The sequence below is a fragment of the Arvicola amphibius genome, chromosome 12 (genome assembly GCF_903992535.2).
Source record: "Arvicola amphibius chromosome 12, mArvAmp1.2, whole genome shotgun sequence".
Taxonomy (NCBI): domain Eukaryota; kingdom Metazoa; phylum Chordata; class Mammalia; order Rodentia; family Cricetidae; genus Arvicola; species Arvicola amphibius.
Genome location: NC_052058.2, coordinates 58551241 through 58570629, shown reverse-complemented (window position 1 = coordinate 58570629; position 19389 = coordinate 58551241). Strand labels below are relative to the sequence as shown.

Below are 19389 nucleotides of genomic sequence, written 5' to 3'. Positions count from 1 at the left end.
TTTATTTATCTTTTGAGTCCAATGATCCAGGATTTTTTTCACATCTGCCGGAAGGAAAGGAGGGGCCCTTGGCGACTGTGTGTGCCTACATGTGTTTGTATATTGTAGTCTGTGATTGCACTTCTAGGCTAGACTCTGGCACTGGAAAAGTTTTATCCTTGATAAAAGGTGAACAAATCAGCCAGAAGGAGCACTGGAAAGAAAAGTATTCTTAGCAGGTCATAAAGATGACAGGGTCTCTGTGCTTCGCCGACAGCCCTTGTCCTGGTTGGCTTCATTGTCCTCTTCCATTGGGTCAAGATGGCATTTCTGGCTCCATCCCACTTTCCTGGTCCCATCAATCGAAACTGGTATGGACTACAAGGGCCGAAGTACACTTCGAGGGCCAGCTGGGGATCAGTCAAGAAGAGCCAGGGTAGGTTAGGCTTGGCTCCTATGAAGGAGCTCAGCTCATCCATGTATGTGATGTAATCTGTCTGCAGAGTGTTGCTCTGGCCAAACCTGAGGACAGAAAAGCCAAATGACTGTCATAGTTGCAAATAGAGCATCAGTGCTGTAATTGATGTCTCTTGCACATTCCATCCAGCCTGCCCACGTTAGAGTCTTAGGTGGGTTCATTTGAAGTTTAGATTTTGCATAGCTTCAGTGCTGCTGGCATTGCTGTAAGGTAAGTGAGTCGTGTCATCTTTTCAGTTGGGGTGTGCCCTCATGTGACTTAAAGAAGATGGTCACTGACATTTGAACCTTCTCCCCATTCTTTTTACTTGTATTCATGTCTAAACGAAGTATTAGCAGTAGAAGGGCTCACCTCTGAGATGTGCCCTTTGGGTTGGGTTAGGTTAAGTGGGGACTGAGGGGTCTATTTCTTTTCCCCTCTAGACTCTTGAGATGATGTCTACCCCAGGACGTTCACTGAATGGTATGCTGGAGGCTGGAAAGAGGAAACAAACTTCCTACACAATTCTTTACTCATCCAACCGGGATCTTGGATTTAATCATACTTGGAACAAATTTGGATAGATAATTTAAGAGGAATTTTCTTTTATGGACTAAGTAACCTGAAAAAGTACATTTAGACCTAGCCACATAAAGGCATGAATTGAACTTGGAAGTGAATACTCTCTTTTCCAGAATACACAAAGGTAGCTGAACTGAATAGATGTGTTTTTATTAGGATTTATCAACAGCAAATTAGATCCTACTGCTCAATAGCCAGCCAGCTAGTTTTCTTTAAGACTAGTTTTCTTTAAGAGAGGGTGCTTTGGGGGAAAGATGTGGAGTCACTTCCTAACCTCATTACTGTGGACATTTGGAACCAGATGATCCCATGATTTCTGAACTGCTCTTTTGTGGGACAGGAAGGTTCCAGCACCCAGCGACGTGTCTTACAGGAAGCGTCTGGCTGCCAACTCTGCTTGCAGACCTCAGTTATCTCTATAGCTTTCACATCCTCCCTGGAGGGCCAAAGCACTCTCTCCTAAGTTTACAGGAGCAGAGAGTGTTTTTCCACCTAATGTAGATCAGTTACAGCCAGAATTTAAAAAAAAATTAATGAACTGTTACGGTTGGCAACATTCCAAACCTTATTGGTGTTTTTTTATGCATGAAGAAAACAATGAGAACTTATTAGCTTAGCGAGTGTAAGTGCTCAGCACTTGAGCTTCTCAGCACTTGAGCTTCTTGCCCATTTTCTCATCGATGCCATCCATCATTTCATGCGTAGATGGCAGTGTGCATGTGTCTGGAAAGCATATGGGGAGGGGGACACCGAAAAACACAATGACATTAGTTCTTGATACCAACACAGAATGGGATTCATTATTTATGAAACAAATCCATAAACAGTGTTCAAGTGGCTACCTTAATTTAGCCGTGTGGTATTTTTATTTGCGTGTTCATTATAATAAAGTGATCTTATTTAATAAAAAAGTTTTGTCTTAAGAAGAGCTCTCTTTGGTGTCATTAGCCAAATGACAATTCACAAATACAGAGACCTTGGAGGCAAATGCTCTTGTGGGGATGGACAAGCCAGCCTGTGTGTAGCGATCAGAGCAGAGATGCTTGCAGCTATAGTTACCCAACCTTCCTGATGTTTATGTAACATCACGCAGAGCCTGGTCCTCAGCATACCTCTGCAATACCTCATTCCATATAATGGGGTAATTGTGTCCAGGCTTCTCATCTATATCCACCATTAAAATCTCCCTCAAGTAGTAATCTGGAACAATAATTGATACTAAAGTCCACAGTAAGTGAAATAGATGATAAGAGAAGCCACATTCTGATGTCAGCATTCATCTGGATGTTTAATAAGGGATGGCCCACAAGCTTTGGTTTCTTTGCGACTTCATCTCTTGTGACTGGCTGTAAGTTACTTACCGCTGTAACAGTGGAAGAAGGTTGCTATGATATTTGTGGTGCATGAACACCACATAGACTATCTGCTCGATAGCACCCTATGGCTACTATTGCTGTGTATTTCACTAGTAGGAGAGAGATCGAATTCCTGTCTGTTTTATTTGGAATTGTGACCTAAGTAAGTGATAAAGCAGAGTTCTATGAGTATTTGTCAAATGAATAAATGATGCTCTTTGTTTAATGTAAGTTGTCTAGGTTTCTGAACTGTATCCAATATTCTCATAAGAATTCAGGCTCTGGGCACACAGTTGGGCTTGTAAGAATAAAAAAAATGTACTCACTTATAAGTGGCTTTTAGACATAAAGCAAAGAAAACCAGCCTACAGTTCACAATCTCAGAGAATTTAGACAACAATGAGGACCCTAAGAGAGACATACATAGATCTAATCTACATGGGAAATAGACAAGATCTCCTGAGAAAATAGGGAGCATGGGGATCCCTATGGGAGAAGGCAGAAGGGGAGGGGAGAGGAAAGAAGGGGGCAAAAAAATGTATAAATCAATAAAGTCAATAAAAAGAAAAAAGAATAAAGAATAAAAGACAATGGAACCATTGTACAGGAGAGTATTCTTATTTAAGATTTCATGACAATATTTTTTTTTAGTTTTATTTTATGAGTGTTTTGCTTGCATGTATGGCTGTCTTAGGGTTTTTTTTTTTTTGCTTTGAACAGTTTTTCTTTTACTGGTTTTTATTGAGCTCTACATTTTTCTCTGCTTCCCTTCCTGCCTCTCTCCTCCCCTTCAATCTTCCCCCAAAGTCCCCATGCTCCCAATTTACTCAGGAGATCTTGTCATGACAATATTTTTGAAAAGTCATTCTTCATGGTACATTTGAAATAAAAGCATATGTATTCACAGTACATTTTAAACTCATTCTATGGTTTTCATATTTTCCTCAGTATGTGTTTTTAATCAGTAGTATGTTAGGGAAGTTATATTTTTGCTGCTTAGTAGTTTTTAGCCATTGAATAGGAAGACACTTTTCATGATCATGATGATCAACAGTATTGTAGCTATTAAATCAGTATATTTAAGTCACCGCCTCTCTCCATGTAATACGTATGTCCCCACGTAAGAGTTCTTGTAGCCCCTTGAGATTATGTAGTGTACAGTGGAAAAAGAGAAGGAAAGAAGACTTTCAACAGTGTGAGAGGACATGACGGTCACACAGAGGTAATGGTAGGTTTCTGGCATGCCCACCACCCTTGGCCCCAGCACTCCTTCAGAATATGTACCCTAGCACTGCAGCTATCTCTCTGTTGCCTTTATCTTACATAAAACCTTGCAAACTCCTCCCAACTTCACTGTCAGAAGGTCAAGTTCTTTGATACAGCTTATTAAGCCCCTCTAGGCTTTTGTTTGGTTCTCCATTTCTTGGCACACCTGTCTTTAATTTTTAAAATGTCTCTGGTTCTTCATACATTCAGTGCAATTCCTCATATTTGTGGCTTGATTAACGTTGTCTAGATGGAACAAATAAATCCCGGACCAGTTCTCCTTATCAGAACATCCTGAAACTTCTCCTGTGGTAACATCCCCTTCTCATTCTTTCCCATCTGTGAAGTCAAGTTGCGTGTCTGCCTTGTTCCAGTTGGGTTCCTACCACAGTCATCAGTGTATAGTAGGCAATTATTGTCTTAGTGAATAAAACATAGAATGACCCACATACTTGCAAACACTTTAGCAGCCCAGCGTGCCTGGAGGTCAGCTGTGGGGATGGCAGCACCAAGGGACTGGACAAGGCCAATCACTGCCATGGTTGGTTTCTCCAGCTGAGGAGGGAAGATGCCTTTGTACAAGGTGACCTCATTGTTTCTGCTTTTGATGATGGAGTCATCCAGGAAGGGATAGGCATAACCGTAGCCTGTTGCAAAGATGACACAGTCAATGTCCTCAAACACAGTCCCGTCCTCAAACACAGCGGAGGTCTCTGTGAACTTTGTCACACTGGGTTTGATGGTCACAGTGCCACACAGGATGCGGGCCGGGAGCTCGTCATTGAACACGGGTTCTTTCCTGAGGGAATTGTGCAGGTGTGAAAGGGAAGCACCATGACTGTACTGGCCATTTCCATGAAATCCCCGCAACAGCCCACACCATTGCAGCCATGTTTGATCAGTTATGCACCGATGCGAGGACCCCTAGAGGCTACTCTCTTGTGGGAACTCCTTTTCCATTTATGAACACTTCTAAGAATTTATCCGAAATTTTCTTGTTGCCCTTTGAGACAAAATAATATTATGTGTATTTATATTCTTTGGAGACTCACCAAATAGATGAGAATAAAAATGAAGTCTTCATACAATAAATTAGTTAATAAGACAGAGTCTAAAGCTAGACAGCACACGGTTATTCCCAGCTCCATTGCCCTGTGGTTGTTTCTCTATAACTGGGATAAAGGCAAACTTGTCCTCACAGGGACATTACTACTGAATGGCTGACTACCAGAGCAGTACTAAACACAGATAAGAACATGCATGTTAGCTATTATTATAACTGGAAGGCCTTGCATAGTGAAATCAGATTTTGCTGATGGGATATTTTACCACCATGTTTGATCTTCTTCCATCAACTTCTTTGCTTTCACAAAGAAAGAAATCACCTTTAATACTGTAATTTACCAAACTTATGGCAATGAAGTTTTTTCATGAAGCATATTTCATGTTGACATAAGTTTTTTTCAGAGATTCTGGAATTTTCTCTAAGTATCTCACATACATAAAAACTTTGTGAATATTGGTATTTATTTCTGTATTTCCACACTGTTATTCCCCTCTGTAACTGTGACCCCTCTCCCTTTGCCTTATTAGGAAGCTAACAAGGAGATCACGGCATACCTGTTTTCTCTCTTTGTTCTCCTCTCAACCAAGGGAGGAATGAAAAGATGTCAACTGCAATTTAGGGTCTCTGGAGCCCTTTCAAAGGTGGAGCTTAGTGCTGAGAATGAGTGGATTTTTAAAACTGGCTTTTTTTCTGTCTAAATGGTAAAGCCCCAATATAAATTATAGTTACTCTTGTAAGATAAACCATTTTAACGAGATCAAATTTTGTAACTTTGATTATGTTAAACAAAATTCTAAACACATAAATTCAACATTTCTTCTCCTTGAGCGTCTAGGCAGTCCTTAAATCTGGGTAGGTAAGAGCCTCGGAAGGAGGTTCTGGCTCTTTAATGTGGTGTTTGGTGTTCCGATTCACAGTTCCGCCTGGCTTTCCTTAGCACATTTCTCCAAACAAATGGAATTCTTGGCTGGCATGGGCCAGATGGGAAGATTTCACTGTGAAATGTTCTTACCCACCAAATATTCCTTTTTTTCCTATGAAGACACTGACTTTTCTATCCACAATGCTTCCCCAGTTAGTGTGTACTGAGTGCTATCTGGATAAGAAGCAAAGAAATGAATCTTATTAATTTTATGGGTCACATCAGTTCTATCAAGATAGCCCCATGGTTTTTAATATTCCATGCTTTTCAAAATGTTCAGGATGTGTAAAGGAGCATCCACTCCTGTTCTGGGTCTTCTATTTGCCGAGACATGGGGATTTATAGTATGTTGGTAGATCTTCCTTACAAGCACATTAGGTAATCTGAGACTAAGAAGAACCTGCATTTGTAAGTTTTTAAATATAATTAATAAAGTGAATTAAAAATTTTTATTTATCTCTCTAAATATTGCTATCTTCAAAAGTAGACATTGTTTTTGGTGTCCTCACTTATCTATAAACATAGATATTCACAAAAAATCTAATTTAAGATTGTTCAGCCCTTACGTTCTATGTAATGGAGTGCAGTTAAGTGAATTTTGTTTGTCAGGATGATCTGTTTACCTCATCCACCTTCACTTTGCATATCTACCACATTTCTGGACTGATTTCTAACCTGCATATGATCTTTGGTTTAAACTATGTCATCTGAGGTATTCTTAATTTATTCCCATTAGACTCAATGGGATAACGAAAGTTAGAACCAGGTAGAAATAACCTAAACCAGTACTCTCTTAGGTTGAAAGATAAAATATGTACAATTTGTCATACCCGTTTAAAGGCATCAGGCCATAGTTCTCATGCTTAAACCATGTGTTCATCTTCTTGACATATAACCAGTCAGAGACAAATGAAGGAAGGACATTCCGGAGGAAGGATGCGAAGCGGGTTACATAGACCATGTCCCAAGGATACCCATCATTCCAAACCCGACTCACGACCCAGGAACCACTTCTGGTGCTGATAATGACCTGTTTGGGAGAGACAATACAGATTTCAACATCCCTCCTTGACAAATAAGTAAACACAACACAGTTCTCTGGAGGCATATCTGTGTGTCTCCTTCAATGTCCAGTTAGGAACACTTTCTAAGAGGTGAGTCTCAATGAACACACTACCTTTGCAGCTAGAGGGAGGTAAGATTGCTCCCCTACCACTCCAAAGCACTGACGTAGAGCTGTTCAAAGAATTATAACCACAACATGTGGTATAAGAAGCCTCTGTAGCCACCTGGGCTTGGTTTAATTTTTATGAGCTCATAGACTAAGATGGCAGGTAGAGACTTGTCAACTGAGAGAACCCTAGAAGCTGTGGGCAGTAGAAGAGGTTGGACTGAGTTGGGGAAATGGAGCTAAAAAGGAAGCTGCAATTAGATTGATGAGATGCACAGGTAATACTGTTGTCTGTCCCTCCTGCCCTTTCCTGGTATTCCCTGAACACATGCACACAAAGCATCTGTTCATCTCAAGCTATGGAAGTCATCTCAGCCTGCCAGGTCAATCGCTAGTGTATTTACTACCTTTGTGATCACTTAGGGAGATTCTTAGTTTTAAAAAACAAAGTTTTCTTTCCATACACTTAGGAGTTAACTTGTTTAGTATCTGCTTGCTTGAAAATATGTCGAGGTTCTCGGGGCTCTACTAGTCACAACAACCTGAAACCTCTGGAAGCTTTCCTTGACTTTATCTAGGTTAAATTAGGTTCTTTGTTCTTTTTGCCACACCTAATTCCACAGGAGACTCATCACTTCCTTCGGAGATGGTATATATACTTATCACCCCATCTCCACCCACTGATTATTCCTTAAAGTCATCATCTAGTCTAGCCCATATCTTTAATTTTAATTTAGCATAGTTTTGACACACAGTAGCACCTGGCATTTGCTGAATGCTTGCTTCCGAATAAGTGACTCAATGAATGCTGGTAAAAGCCAGACTGCGTGATGCACCAGAGCTTTACACTGGCAGGCGGTGTCTTTCACATGGGAGGTGGTAAGAAACGTTAAATAAATAAATATGGAGCCTGACTAAGAACCATCTAGTTTGAAAGCTACTAAAAATATAAAATTGGAACAAAAGGTAAATGTTTACATATGCACTTATACACACGCTCAGACATTTGCCTCCATTTCAGCAGAACAAACACCTTTATATCAAGGAAGACTGTCTTCCCTCTCCGGAAGAAGAGCTCACTCAAATCCTCATGACTGGAAGGTCTCACAAAGCAGACAATATGTTGTGGAAACTCTTTCCCCAGTATCCAGGCTGACTTAATGGCATATTTCTATTCTAGTTTTATTCCCAGAAAACCTCTATGTCGCATACCCGTGTAGCCAGACGACTAAGTTCAATAGCAATGTCAGATGCTGAGTTCCCCAGGCCAATCAGAAGGATACGCTTCCCCTGGAAATCTCCTGGGCTCTTGTAATCCCGACTGTGCAGGCACTTGCCTTGAAAGTGCGTTAGGCCTAAGTTGATTTTCAAAAAATTTGAAGACACACTTTTCACAGTTAAAAAAAAAAATCCCATAGTTAAAACGCACTTGTCCATTTAGTGCGTTTTGCCAGTAAACTCTGAAATGATAACTTCTAGGGAATCTTAAAATTTTTGAGGTATTATGAGTTCCATTTTAATAATAATAATAATAATTTCTTTAAATACTATTTAAGGGCTATTGTATATGTTAAATGTTTAGTCTGTTTTTAAGAATTTCATCACAATATCATTTCTGGGTGACAACGCTATATGTGTTAAAAGATGAAGAAATTGGCAGAAAGGGAGGGAGGGATGATGGAGAATAGAAGAAAGGGAGGCTGAAAAATGGAATGGAGGGCAGGAAGATTTTTGAGTGTATTTATTTCCTTGATATCGCTTTTTCATTTTTGAATGGCATCTGTTATGGTTAGTATTTTCATCAACTTAATGCAAGCTGGGATCATCTGGGATGAGTGAACCTCAATTCAGAAAATGCTTCCATCACACTGGCCTGTACACAACTTGTGGAGCATTTTCTTGATTCATGATTGACATGGGCAGGCCCAGCCTAGAGTGGGCAGTGGCACCTCAGGGCAGGTGGTTCTGGACTGCATAGAAAAGCAAGTTAAGTGAGCCATGGGAACTACTGTGGGACAGTGGTTTTACCCTGTAAAGATTTGTTTCTTGTACTGGTTTAATAAATGCAGATTGGCCAGTAGCCAGGCAGGAAGTAAAGGCAGGGCAACGAGAATTCTAGGAAGAGGGTAATTTCAGTCTACAGTTGTCACCCAGAGAGAGAGGAAGCCCGACACAGAGCAGACAAGATGTGACTGCCTTGCCGAAAAAGGTACCAAGCCACGTGGCTAACACAGACAAGTATTATGGGCTAATATAAGTTATGAGTTAATGAGAAGCCTGAGCTACTAGGCCAATCAGTTTATAATTAATGAAAGCCTCTGTGTGATTTCTTTGGGACTTAACGACTGTGGAGCCTGGTGGGACAGAAACCTCAGTCAACAGGGAACAATAAACAGTATTCTTTCATGATCTCTCTTTCAATTCTTGCCTCTAGGTTCCTGCCCCAATTTCTCTCCACAGTGGACTATAAACTGTATATTGAAGTCAACCCTTTGCTTCTCAAGTTGCTTTTGCTCAGTGTTTTATCACAGCAATAGAAAAGCAAACGAAGACAGCAACTGAATGTGCTGTTGTTGCTACAGCAACAACAATACTACTCTTGATACACACACATACACTCATGCATGTACATGCACACATGCATGTGCACACACACACACACAACAAAATATAAATTTTGCATGCGTAACACACACAACATTGAGATAGTTAAAATTCCCTTGTAAATTGCAAATGAAGGCAAAAGAAGAATTTTACTTTAATTTTCTGGCAGAACCCCACATTTTTGCATACGAGTGTTCAAAGACTCCATGTGTGCTAGGACTTAAATTTGCATTATCATCTGTGACATAAGAACTCATGTCTGTCTGTCTGTCATTTGTACATTCTTTGGACTTTGGGGCTTAGGGAATAAGTTATGATGTTTTTCATATCATCACACATACATAAATATTTTTTTTTTTACTTTTGATGTTTCTGGTAATTTAAATACAGTTATTGGGAAAAGATATCCTTCAACCCTAGATGTTTGCCTATAAATCCCATTATTATTGTTATATATATTTCAAGCTTACCAGGAAAAGAGTCAGTTGGCTTATTGGGGTACACATGGTGCCCTGAACAAATCATCACAGCATCGAAGAGCAGAGAATCTTGCTTCCCGTCCTTTTCAGTAACAACCACCCATTGGCCAGTGGCCAAGAAGCTAGAACATTTCTTTATACTGGAAACCAGAGTCTGAAAGAAAACGAGTAAAAAAAAAAAGAATTCCTTCTGTGTTTCTTCTATAATTCTATGTTTCTTTCTTGGCTTATTTTTCTTCCTTCACCTCCCTCCCTCCCTTCTTCCCTCTCTCTGCCTTGCTCTCTTTCTCTCTCTCTCTCTCTCTCCCTACGTAACCATATCATGATATAAGCATGTATCAGGAGCATGATTAATGTTTGGAGATATTACTGCCACAAATCAAGGCAGTTTTTGACATTTGGAATTCCACAAGTATGAATGGACGGGATGGGTAGATAGACGCAATATGAAACCATCTGGGGTACGGCCTTCTGGAGTCCTTCCCAGCTCCAGGCAGCTGGTTCTTTACTTTTCAATTAACCTTGATATTTTAACTTTTATAAAAACTTGAGGCAGAGGCAGGCGGATCTCTGTGAGTTCGAGACCAGCCTGGTCTACAAGAGCTAGGTCCAGGACAGGCTCTAGAAACTACAGGGAAACCCTGTCTCGAAAAATCAAAAAAAAAAAAAAAAAAAAAAAAAAAACTTGAAAAATGATAGCTGGATATTTTAATTTTAACTGTATATTGGGAAATACCCCAGGGAAAATAATTATGTAAATACAGCCTCAAGTCATAATTTTGTCGATTGTTTCCTCCGCTACATATGTGCACTTTTCGTTAACACTAATTAATGAAGGCAGGGCTTTCAAACAAATATAAAACATTACTGCCAGTTACTGAAACAATGGCCCCACTTCATAACTCTTCTAAGACTCATTAAGGAGGAATATAATGGGCTAAGAGGGTAAAGGACAGGGCTCATTGACGTTGATACTCTTTTTATAATGTCGTAATTTCTAACAAATGCCACATTTGATCGGACAATGCATGACTCATTGATATTGAACCCACAGGAGTCCAAATGTGGACGACAGAATTTTGAATTATCTTTCAAGCAGAAGAGAGTGATGCAGGGAACTTTGCTAGGATAGTAGATCTGACTCCAGCATTTTCAAAGGGATTTAAAAAGTTTCTGAGAAGAGCTGGGTGGGAGGGGGAGTGCATAAATGCTCTATAGTATGACAGAACTACGGGCTGGCGAGGAGTCAAGGCCCTTGGTGCATGCTGTTTGATGCTGTGTCCTTCCAGCTTCGTGGATTCATTCTTATAATACCAGTGGTACTGGGTACAAGGTCCTACCTCAAACTGTATGTATCTTAAAAGATCCTTCTTCTGAGCAAATGCTTTTATATATTCCTGGAGCTGGCTGTGGTGCATGAAGTACGGGAAATCCTCAGGATAGGGGAAGTCTGGAAAACACATCATTTCTTTGGAAGAGTTGGTGAATACAGACTGGTAAATGCTGGCTCTTCCTTCTTCCGCACGACTCTAGGAGGGCAACAAAACTGTAGGACGAAGGCAAGAATGGTGCTCTTTTCTGAGCATATTCAGCTATTCGCTGGTCAGCAAACCCCCCTTTTATTAAGACTTTTTTCCCTCATAAATTACATCCTGACTGCAACCCCCTAGCCCCTCCCCCCAGGTCTCCTCCTCGTCCATTCTTTTCAGAAGAGGGCACAAGTTCTAGTCTGCAGGTGGCTTATCCACTTCGATGCAATCAGAATCACAAAAAAATCCCCCCCAATTGTGGATTCCTGGGCTTCACTTCCAAAATATTGGATTCCCTGCCTCTAATGTATGGTCTGAGAAACCTGAGAAGCCTGAGAATTTGTACTTCAAGAAGCTGCAGGGGATACTGGTGCGGCTGGTCCTGAGACCACACTGTGGGAAACTCTGCTGTTGTAAATAAGATCTGTGTTTGAGAAGCCTTTAACTCATCAGCTATGGGAATTCACTCTTCCAAAAAAAAAAAAAAAAAAAAAAAAAAAAAATCCACAGGAAACCACAGAACTTAGAATGTGTGTCACTTCTTGGCATTTCATTTTAAAACCACTATGTAATTGAAAAGTAGTTTCTTCTTGAGAAGCAGTCGGAAGCTAAATTGAAAATAAACATTTCCTGTCTCTTGTGTGGACAGGATCAAGTGTACACGGGGTGCTGACTTGAAAACATATTTCAAAGCTGGCAGTCTCAGTGTCCCCAAGGCCTGAAGGAATTCTTATGTAACAGAGGGGAGGGATTCAATGTCACATTGTTGCTTGATTTAAGACTTCATCTGTAGATCACCCTGGCTAGCTTCTGGAAGACCAAGACAGACAGAGCTAGAAAGGATCATGAGGTCTGTGTCTCTGGGAGGGAAGGGTTCAGTCTAAGGTCTCAGTGTCTCTCCTCAAGTTGAGAATATGCTCTTCCTCTACCAACAGTTGCCAAATTTCCCTTAAATTTCTAGGCTCAGATATTTATCCTTTGAAAGACTTGCTTGGAAATATTTATGGAGGTCAGAAAAAGGGTGAAGGCTCCCGCCTGGCAGGTTCTGGGGTCTGAGCCGTTGCTGTTCACTCACAGTGCTGTCTGCTGCCAGTGGGGAGGCAAGGAGGGAAGGAGACTTCTCAGCTGCCCACTGAAAGGAGGGAGGGCTTAGTTGTGGGCCAGGGACTAGTAAAAAACTGTTGATTGCTCTGGGAAAGGAATGATAAGGCCTGGGACTATTGATTGCATAAGTCCATGTGTTTGCCCGCATTGATTCTAGGTGATCCTAGAACTCCAGAGGCTGTTCTTCACCTAAGAGAACTGTACAACAACAGGGAGTTGCTTCATAAAGCATGCCCTTTCATTATTTCAATATGTGAGGTGGTTTGAGCGAGTCAGGAGAGAATGAAGCCCCAACTCTGATTTAGTCTGAGAGACTGTGCCCTGGAGCTAGAGACCAGCTGCTGTGGGTACATTATCAACACATTGGCATTCTGTCTGGAGTTGTCACATCTACCCTCTTTTGCTCTAGCTCAGAAGTAACTTGAGGACTTGAGGTGAATTCCAGAATGTTCTCTATGTGTTTTTATCAGTCTGCCTTTATTGCCTCTCATATTTCATCTCTGTATATCTGTTGACTTTCTATTGGCTTAAAGAAACTCTCAAGCGCTTTTGGCCTTGGTAGCCACCTTTCAGGAACTCACCAAAATGACAAACACAGAGGGAAAGAGGAGGGGCACTCGCTATATGTTCTCTAGGCCCTTTAGGAAACATGGAGTTGTTCCTATGGCCACGTACATGCGAATCTACAAGAAGGGCGATATTGTAGACATCAAGGGAATGGGCACTGTTCAAAAAGGAATGTTCCATAAATGTTACCATGGCAAAACCAAAAGAGTCTACAATGTCACCCAGCATGCTTCATTGTAAACAAACAAGTTAAGGGCAAGATTCTTGCCAAGAGAATTAATGTGCGGATTGAACACATCAAGCACTCGAAGAGCAGAGACAGCTTCCTAAAGCGGGTGAAGGAGAACGACCAGAGGGAAAAGGAAGCCAAAGAGAAGGGCACCTGGGTTCAGCTGAAGTGCCAGCCTGCTCCACCCAGAAAAGCACACTGTGAGGACTAACAGGAAGGAGCCTGAGCTGCTGGATCCCATTCCCTACGAATTCATGGCCTGATGTACAAAAAGAAATAAAAGACCTGGACTGTAAAGGATTTTTCAAAAGAAAGAAAAAAAGAAAGAAAGAAAGAAAGAAAGAAAGAAACTCCAGTTTCAAAGTTGTTTCCCTAAACTTGCTTTCCTTTTCTTCCTCTCGTCACCTGTCAGTCATCCCTGCATCCACCAAGCTTCCATTGTCTTTATTGCCTTTCTTTTCTTCTTTTCCTCATCTGTCAATCATCCTTGCCTCCACCAAGCTTCTGCTGTTTTATTGCCTTTCTTTTCTTCCTCCTGTCAAGTGTCAATCATCCCTGCATCCACCAAGCTTCTGTTATCCTTATTGTTTTCCTTACTACATATTTGCTTACATCACAGTTATTCTTTTATTTCTATAGGCATTGGTGGGTTTCTCATGTTTCAGTGACTGGCCTCATACCAGTTCACATGTGAATAGCACTAATGACTTAGTGGATTCCTTAAAAAAAGGTGTGAATCTGGGAAGGGATAAAGGGGAACTGGAAGGGGACTGGGAGGTCGATATGATCATACTTTCTTGTATGCAGGTATGAAATTCTTAAAAATAAAGGAAAATATTAGCTTCTTAGTGTGCTTTTTGCTTGATGCTGTGCCTAACACAGCAGTGCGTCCACTCAGGATGCATCCATTGAGTAAATATGTGAATGAATGAGGGAGAAAAATAAGTTCAGAGTATTCTGATTCTGCTGTTTGCCTTTTTCTTAAGCCAAAAGAATGCCAATCTACAGCTAGTTTATTGAGAAAATTTTAATTGCTGTGTATGATGACCATGTTACCAAACTTGGGGTTATAATCTGTACCCCAAAAGCCAAGCTAAGCCACTTGTTCTCGATAAGTCAATTGAAATAGCATAATTAACAGTAAAAAGCAGATAAAGGAGCTTTAGTCAATGTGGCCATTGGGAAGATGGATGATGAGATCCAGTGACCTCCTTTGGTCCATTGTACAAGTCCTGAAGTAATATTAAAGTTTGTATCTGTATCTAAGCAGTCCAGGGCAAAGTGGGGTCTGCCCACCATTGACCCATCATTGTCTGTGCTTCCATTTCGTCATACAAGGTGGCCTAGCAAGTGTTAGATGCAGTCAGTACTATTAAATCTCTTTTCAGAGATACAAAGGCTTCCAGCATTTTCCTTCTCCCAGCATAAGATTTCTGGGAGACAATTCCATTGTGGGGTGTCCATTGTTTCCATAGTCTGATAGGCTGGGGAATGTAAGTGTCTTCTTAGGGCTAGTTACAACCACACTACCCTGAACGCACCGAAGCTCAACAGGGTCAAGCCCTGTTTAGTACTTACATGGGAGACATTTCTTATTGTAAAACTAACCAAATCTTTTAAGGAAGTGATGTCCAATAGGAATGCATGAAACTTAAAACTTATTCACATTTAATCTGCCATTCTTTAAAGCCCACTTGGTTTCCATTTCTCAGCAAAAGAATACAATGAAGAGTTCGGAGTGCTCAGGTTTCTGTCTCCTGGCACATCTCTTGCACAGCAGGGACTTGCAAGATGAAAGCTTATATAACACATTCTTCAAAAATTCCTGTCTGTGCACATTGTGCAAAGCAACTTTTCTTAGAAAAGAAAAAAGGCTTAGGGATGAGTGGAGGAGGCTAAAGTTTCAAGTATTTGAAGGTATTCACACCCCCACTGGGACCCTGCGTGGAATTTTGCTTATATATATAACTTGATGGAAAAGAAACATTGTACCTTGTGGACAACCAGAGTCTGACTTTATATCTTAGTAAACTATCACTTTTTGCTTCCTTACATAAGCTTCCTGAGGTGGCGATAATGGCTAACTCAGATTCATTTTTTGGATGCTGACGACACCTCCCATGTACATTTCATGGATTGTTGATTATTTTTTATAATGCTAGTATTAGCACACTGCCGTACATCGACATGGCAGTGGGCCACTCACAGATCATGAAGGGAAGGGCATCTGGGACTATATCATATAGAGATCTACCTCCTTTGACAACACTCAAACAGTGCTCCTGGTTCTGGAGGAATTTTCCCCTGACTTATGAAGACTTCAGTAGCTTTTTATCCACTGAGTTGACATTAACCGAAGGTTAGCTTGTCAACATCTTTTTATCTGAGATACTTAGGGCCATCTAATTTATAGAATATGTACAGTTTTGAATGATGATCCATAGTCTCCTAGTGAGGTCTAGGGTACCTGTCTATAATCAGACATGATAAAATTTCTGTAGAATAAAATAAAAGTGGAAATAGTTGTATAACATTTTGATTTGTTTTATTTTGCTGTTACTGAAGTTTCAGCCGTGGTCTATGACCCAAAAAGCCAGCGATGTCCTCCTGTCCTCAGCAAGCCAATTAAGTCAGCCAAATTAATAGTAAAAATCAGAAAAGGGGAAGGGCCAGTTATCCAGTTCATCTCCAGGGTCCTAAATGATACTGATTTTTAAATAGAGGATCAATGATACACACATTTAAGCAGTTCAAGTCAACGCACGGTCCCCACACTTTCATCTCCATAACGTTGCGAAGCTCTTTCATCTAGAGAAGAGCTTCCTCCCTGAACAGCCCACGCTTTTCTTCTCTTAGCTTGAGACCCCAAAGACATCCCAAATTCTTGAGGTTTACTGTTTAATAATCTGATAGCTAAAGTGCCTCTGAGAATATACTCAGTTTTTTTCCCATCCTGGTTCCGTTATATAGCTCATAGTCAGATTATTTCTGTCATTATCCTGTGAAAGGTATCGCTATCAAATGAATTCTTATTTATTTGATATCCAAGTGTTGTGGACTTAAGTTGTGACTCCTCTCATCAGCAGACTGGAAGTCACTGAGGGAGAAAAATAATTGTGTCACATGTTTCTCATCCTCCTCACTACCAGAAAACAGACGCATCCAATGCTGATGTAGTATTTAGCTATGGCTGATGAGATTGTAGGCAGTCACCTTAGTCTAAGTTGGTGACACTTCTCTGGGCAGATATAAAGAAAATGGAATTCTCTAAATAACTTATTTCCAGAATGGAAAATAAAGTCTGTGACTATATATCTCATGTAATACTTTGCATTCAGCAGGAGCAAAAAGTAGAGAAAAGACCCATGAGATGAATACAGATGCATTCTAAATCAGTACAACATTCTCTATCAGAGAAAATAGGTTTTGTTGTTGTTGTTGTTGCAGGTGGACAAGAACCAAAACCGAGACAGAGAAAGATGGTTACAAGGTGAGTGTCGTGGATACACTCTCTTTGAACCAAAATTATTTATCACTTACATGTAGTCACATTGACTGGAAAATTCAAAACACAAAAGCTAGGAGTGCTCCCAGATTTGGCTTTGAAACTTAAATGTTATATTTATATTGAATATTTCATGGCCATATTGTTTTTAAGACTAGATGGCAACGATCATCATTTTTCTCCTTCAGACTTAGAATTGACAGGCAATCCAATAACCACACACACACAGCCAACATTTATAATAATTTATAACTGCTCAGAGAGACACAGGAAAATCATATTCTGTTGGAATTGCAAGGCACATTAGAGGTAACCGAATTTCCAATCTCTGTGTTTGATGGATGAGTATTTCAGCTCCAGTGTGGGGTAGTCAACTTCCCTAAGAACTGCCTAGGAAACCCGAGTTGGAAATAGAACTTAGAATTGGATTTTAGTTTAGATTTTTGAAACTGTTTTGTTGGTATTTAAGAGGAATAAATGATAGAATCTTTGCAGGTATACAAGGTGACCGTGTATTATTTTTAGTTAGTTAGTGGCATTCGCACTCTGTCCCTTGGAGAACTGGACTCCACCAGCCAGGTCATGGTATTGTTGATGAGCCAGAGACTGGAACTACACAGGAAAGTGATCTGCTTCCTTTGAGGACATCTTTTAAGGTTCAGCTACATTCAGCCCTGCTGTGGTGAAGTACTTTTGAGTGATGGGAGATGCAAGACTTAAATTTCCAGACCTGGGCCTTTGGTGATAAGTCGTCCAGGTCTGAATGAGAACTGATCAAATGTGATTTGCAAAGGAAACCATCTACCTCTCGCGTCCTAGAGAAGGACCACTTACCGAGAATTTCCATAGGCCTCCGACATCATTGCTCCTTTTAAAGCAGATGGGCTCCATCCCTTCCTCCAGACAGCATCTTATCGCAGCCAAACCACTGACACCAGCTCCGACAATGGCCACTCTCTTGCCCATGGTAGATGGTATGAAAAACGTCTTCAGGAAAAAAAATGTCCTTTGTTGCTTAGGGGCTTTTCAGTTGAAATTTTTGGTCAAGGCTTATGTGTCAGGATCCCCACCTTAACACAAGGAGACACAGGAGCACATTAAAGGGTGTGTTCATTGTGTACAAGTCTGGTATAAGAAGACACGAAACCTGCCTTCTTCTCTTTACTCCATTCTCTCAGAAATGACCAAATTAGTGACTGCCGTAGCAGGCAGCACTGCCAAGGTCACCAAACCAATGCTCAGAATTTCAAATGAAGCTTCAGTAGCTTGAAATTTAAAAAAAAATACTTCTCTACTAGTTCAGAGTTAAATACAAGATACAGAACTAGAAATGCACCTCTTGAGATAAACCCATTGCATCAAATCACATCTGTGAATACCAATTGCCTGATTACAAGGGATTTTACCTCTTAACCAACCACCTTCTTTCCTCTGCCCAGAGAACCACCAACTCTCCAAATGTAGACGAGAATGGCTTTTAATGTAAAAATTGAGAAAGGGGCGGGTTATTTTTCTTAAAGCAAAAATTCCTGTTTCTTCGTATTTTTCATGGTGTAGAGCTTTGTTAAAACCTGGAAGAGAAGGACTGAGTGCAGTAGGAATAAGAGAAGGACCAGGAGGGCATGAGGGGGAAGTAAGAAAGGGATGGAGGAAGGGCAATGAAAGGGGCTCTGGCCCTTGGCTCTGAAAAATACAATAGTGACTGATATGGTCACCAGGGTGTAAAGTGAAGCCCCTGGGAGATTAAGTGACCAACAATTCATTTATTTGTTCTTGCTTTGAAATCACAGAAAATATAAACAAAAGCTAAGCACCTGAACCACAAGGAAAGAGTCTGTTGTGCCAACAGTGGGATAAAAAGAGCGAAAGTTCACACTTCTTGATTTGAGTTGCTGATCTAATTCTTGTAGACTGCCGGTCTGTGAAACTGGCCATCATGAAGAGCAGACTGTGAAGTCAGGAGTCTGCTCTCCGGCTGGCCCTCCTCTGCTGCTCACTCCCCCTTGGGAGTCTTTACGGTTTAGGAGGGAGTCCAGCTTTCCCTGCACAGTTTTGTTTCCACCAGGCCCTTTCTTTACCCAAGTACTGTCAACGGCAGTTGAACTTGCCCCGTCTCAACGCTTAGTGTTTTCCCATTGTGCTCAGTTTCTTATTTCTTCTTCCCAGAGCCCACTAGTGATTCAGAAAGCACGTTTTTAATTTAAGTAGCTGTTTAGGAATCTGGGGACTTCAGGGTACTTTGAAATTAAAGAGCTTCAGCTTTTATTAGGGTGTTAGAAGACTGTGAGACATTCCTGGTTCCTCAGGAGAGGTGATTAGGAGTTCTCATGGGAGATGAGGTCACAGAAACTACCTGGTGGGTCTCGAGTTTTCTGGAGACTTCACATCTCCTGTTTTCAAGCTCCATAGGTGATTTGCAGAGTGACTACCACACAGAACAGGGTTGTGTGAACAAGTTGTTCACTGGCCTGATGACTGGCTTCTCTGGCCAGGAGATTAGGGCTTTTTTTTTTAAGGGAGTCGAGGGAATTCAAGTGTGGAAAGAGTTGATATTTGCCAGCCGAACTGATTATT

The 19389-nt window shown here is 40.8% G+C and overlaps 1 protein-coding gene across 1 annotated transcript; it reads right to left on the bottom strand.

Annotated features, from left to right (window-relative positions):
• Nucleotides 1–152: 152 nt before the first annotated feature.
• LOC119827122 (putative dimethylaniline monooxygenase [N-oxide-forming] 6) lies at nt 153–17781 on the bottom strand. The gene is made up of 8 exons (XM_038348560.1): nt 17650–17781; nt 11222–11410; nt 9873–10035; nt 8011–8153; nt 6458–6657; nt 4092–4447; nt 1670–1741; nt 153–502 (listed from the first exon to the last, which is right to left on the bottom strand). Exons 1-8 carry the CDS (start codon nt 17779–17781, stop codon nt 153–155), a joined length of 1605 nt encoding a protein of 534 aa, XP_038204488.1.
• Nucleotides 17782–19389: the final 1608 nt, after the last annotated feature.

What these genes read in the sequence shown, in the direction of transcription:
- LOC119827122 (XM_038348560.1), bottom strand. Translation starts at nt 17,781, where the DNA reads ATGGGCAAGAGAGTGGCCATTGTCGGAGCTGGTGTCAGTGGTTTGGCT. An exon ending in GCCAACTGACTCTTTTCCTG is followed by an intron (nt 8,154 to 9,872) that starts GTAAGCTTGAAA and finishes AAATCAACTTAG; the next exon opens with GCCTAACGCACTTTCAAGGC. An exon ending in TTAGTCGTCTGGCTACACGG is followed by an intron (nt 6,658 to 8,010) that starts GTATGCGACATA and finishes TCTCCCAAACAG; the next exon opens with GTCATTATCAGCACCAGAAG.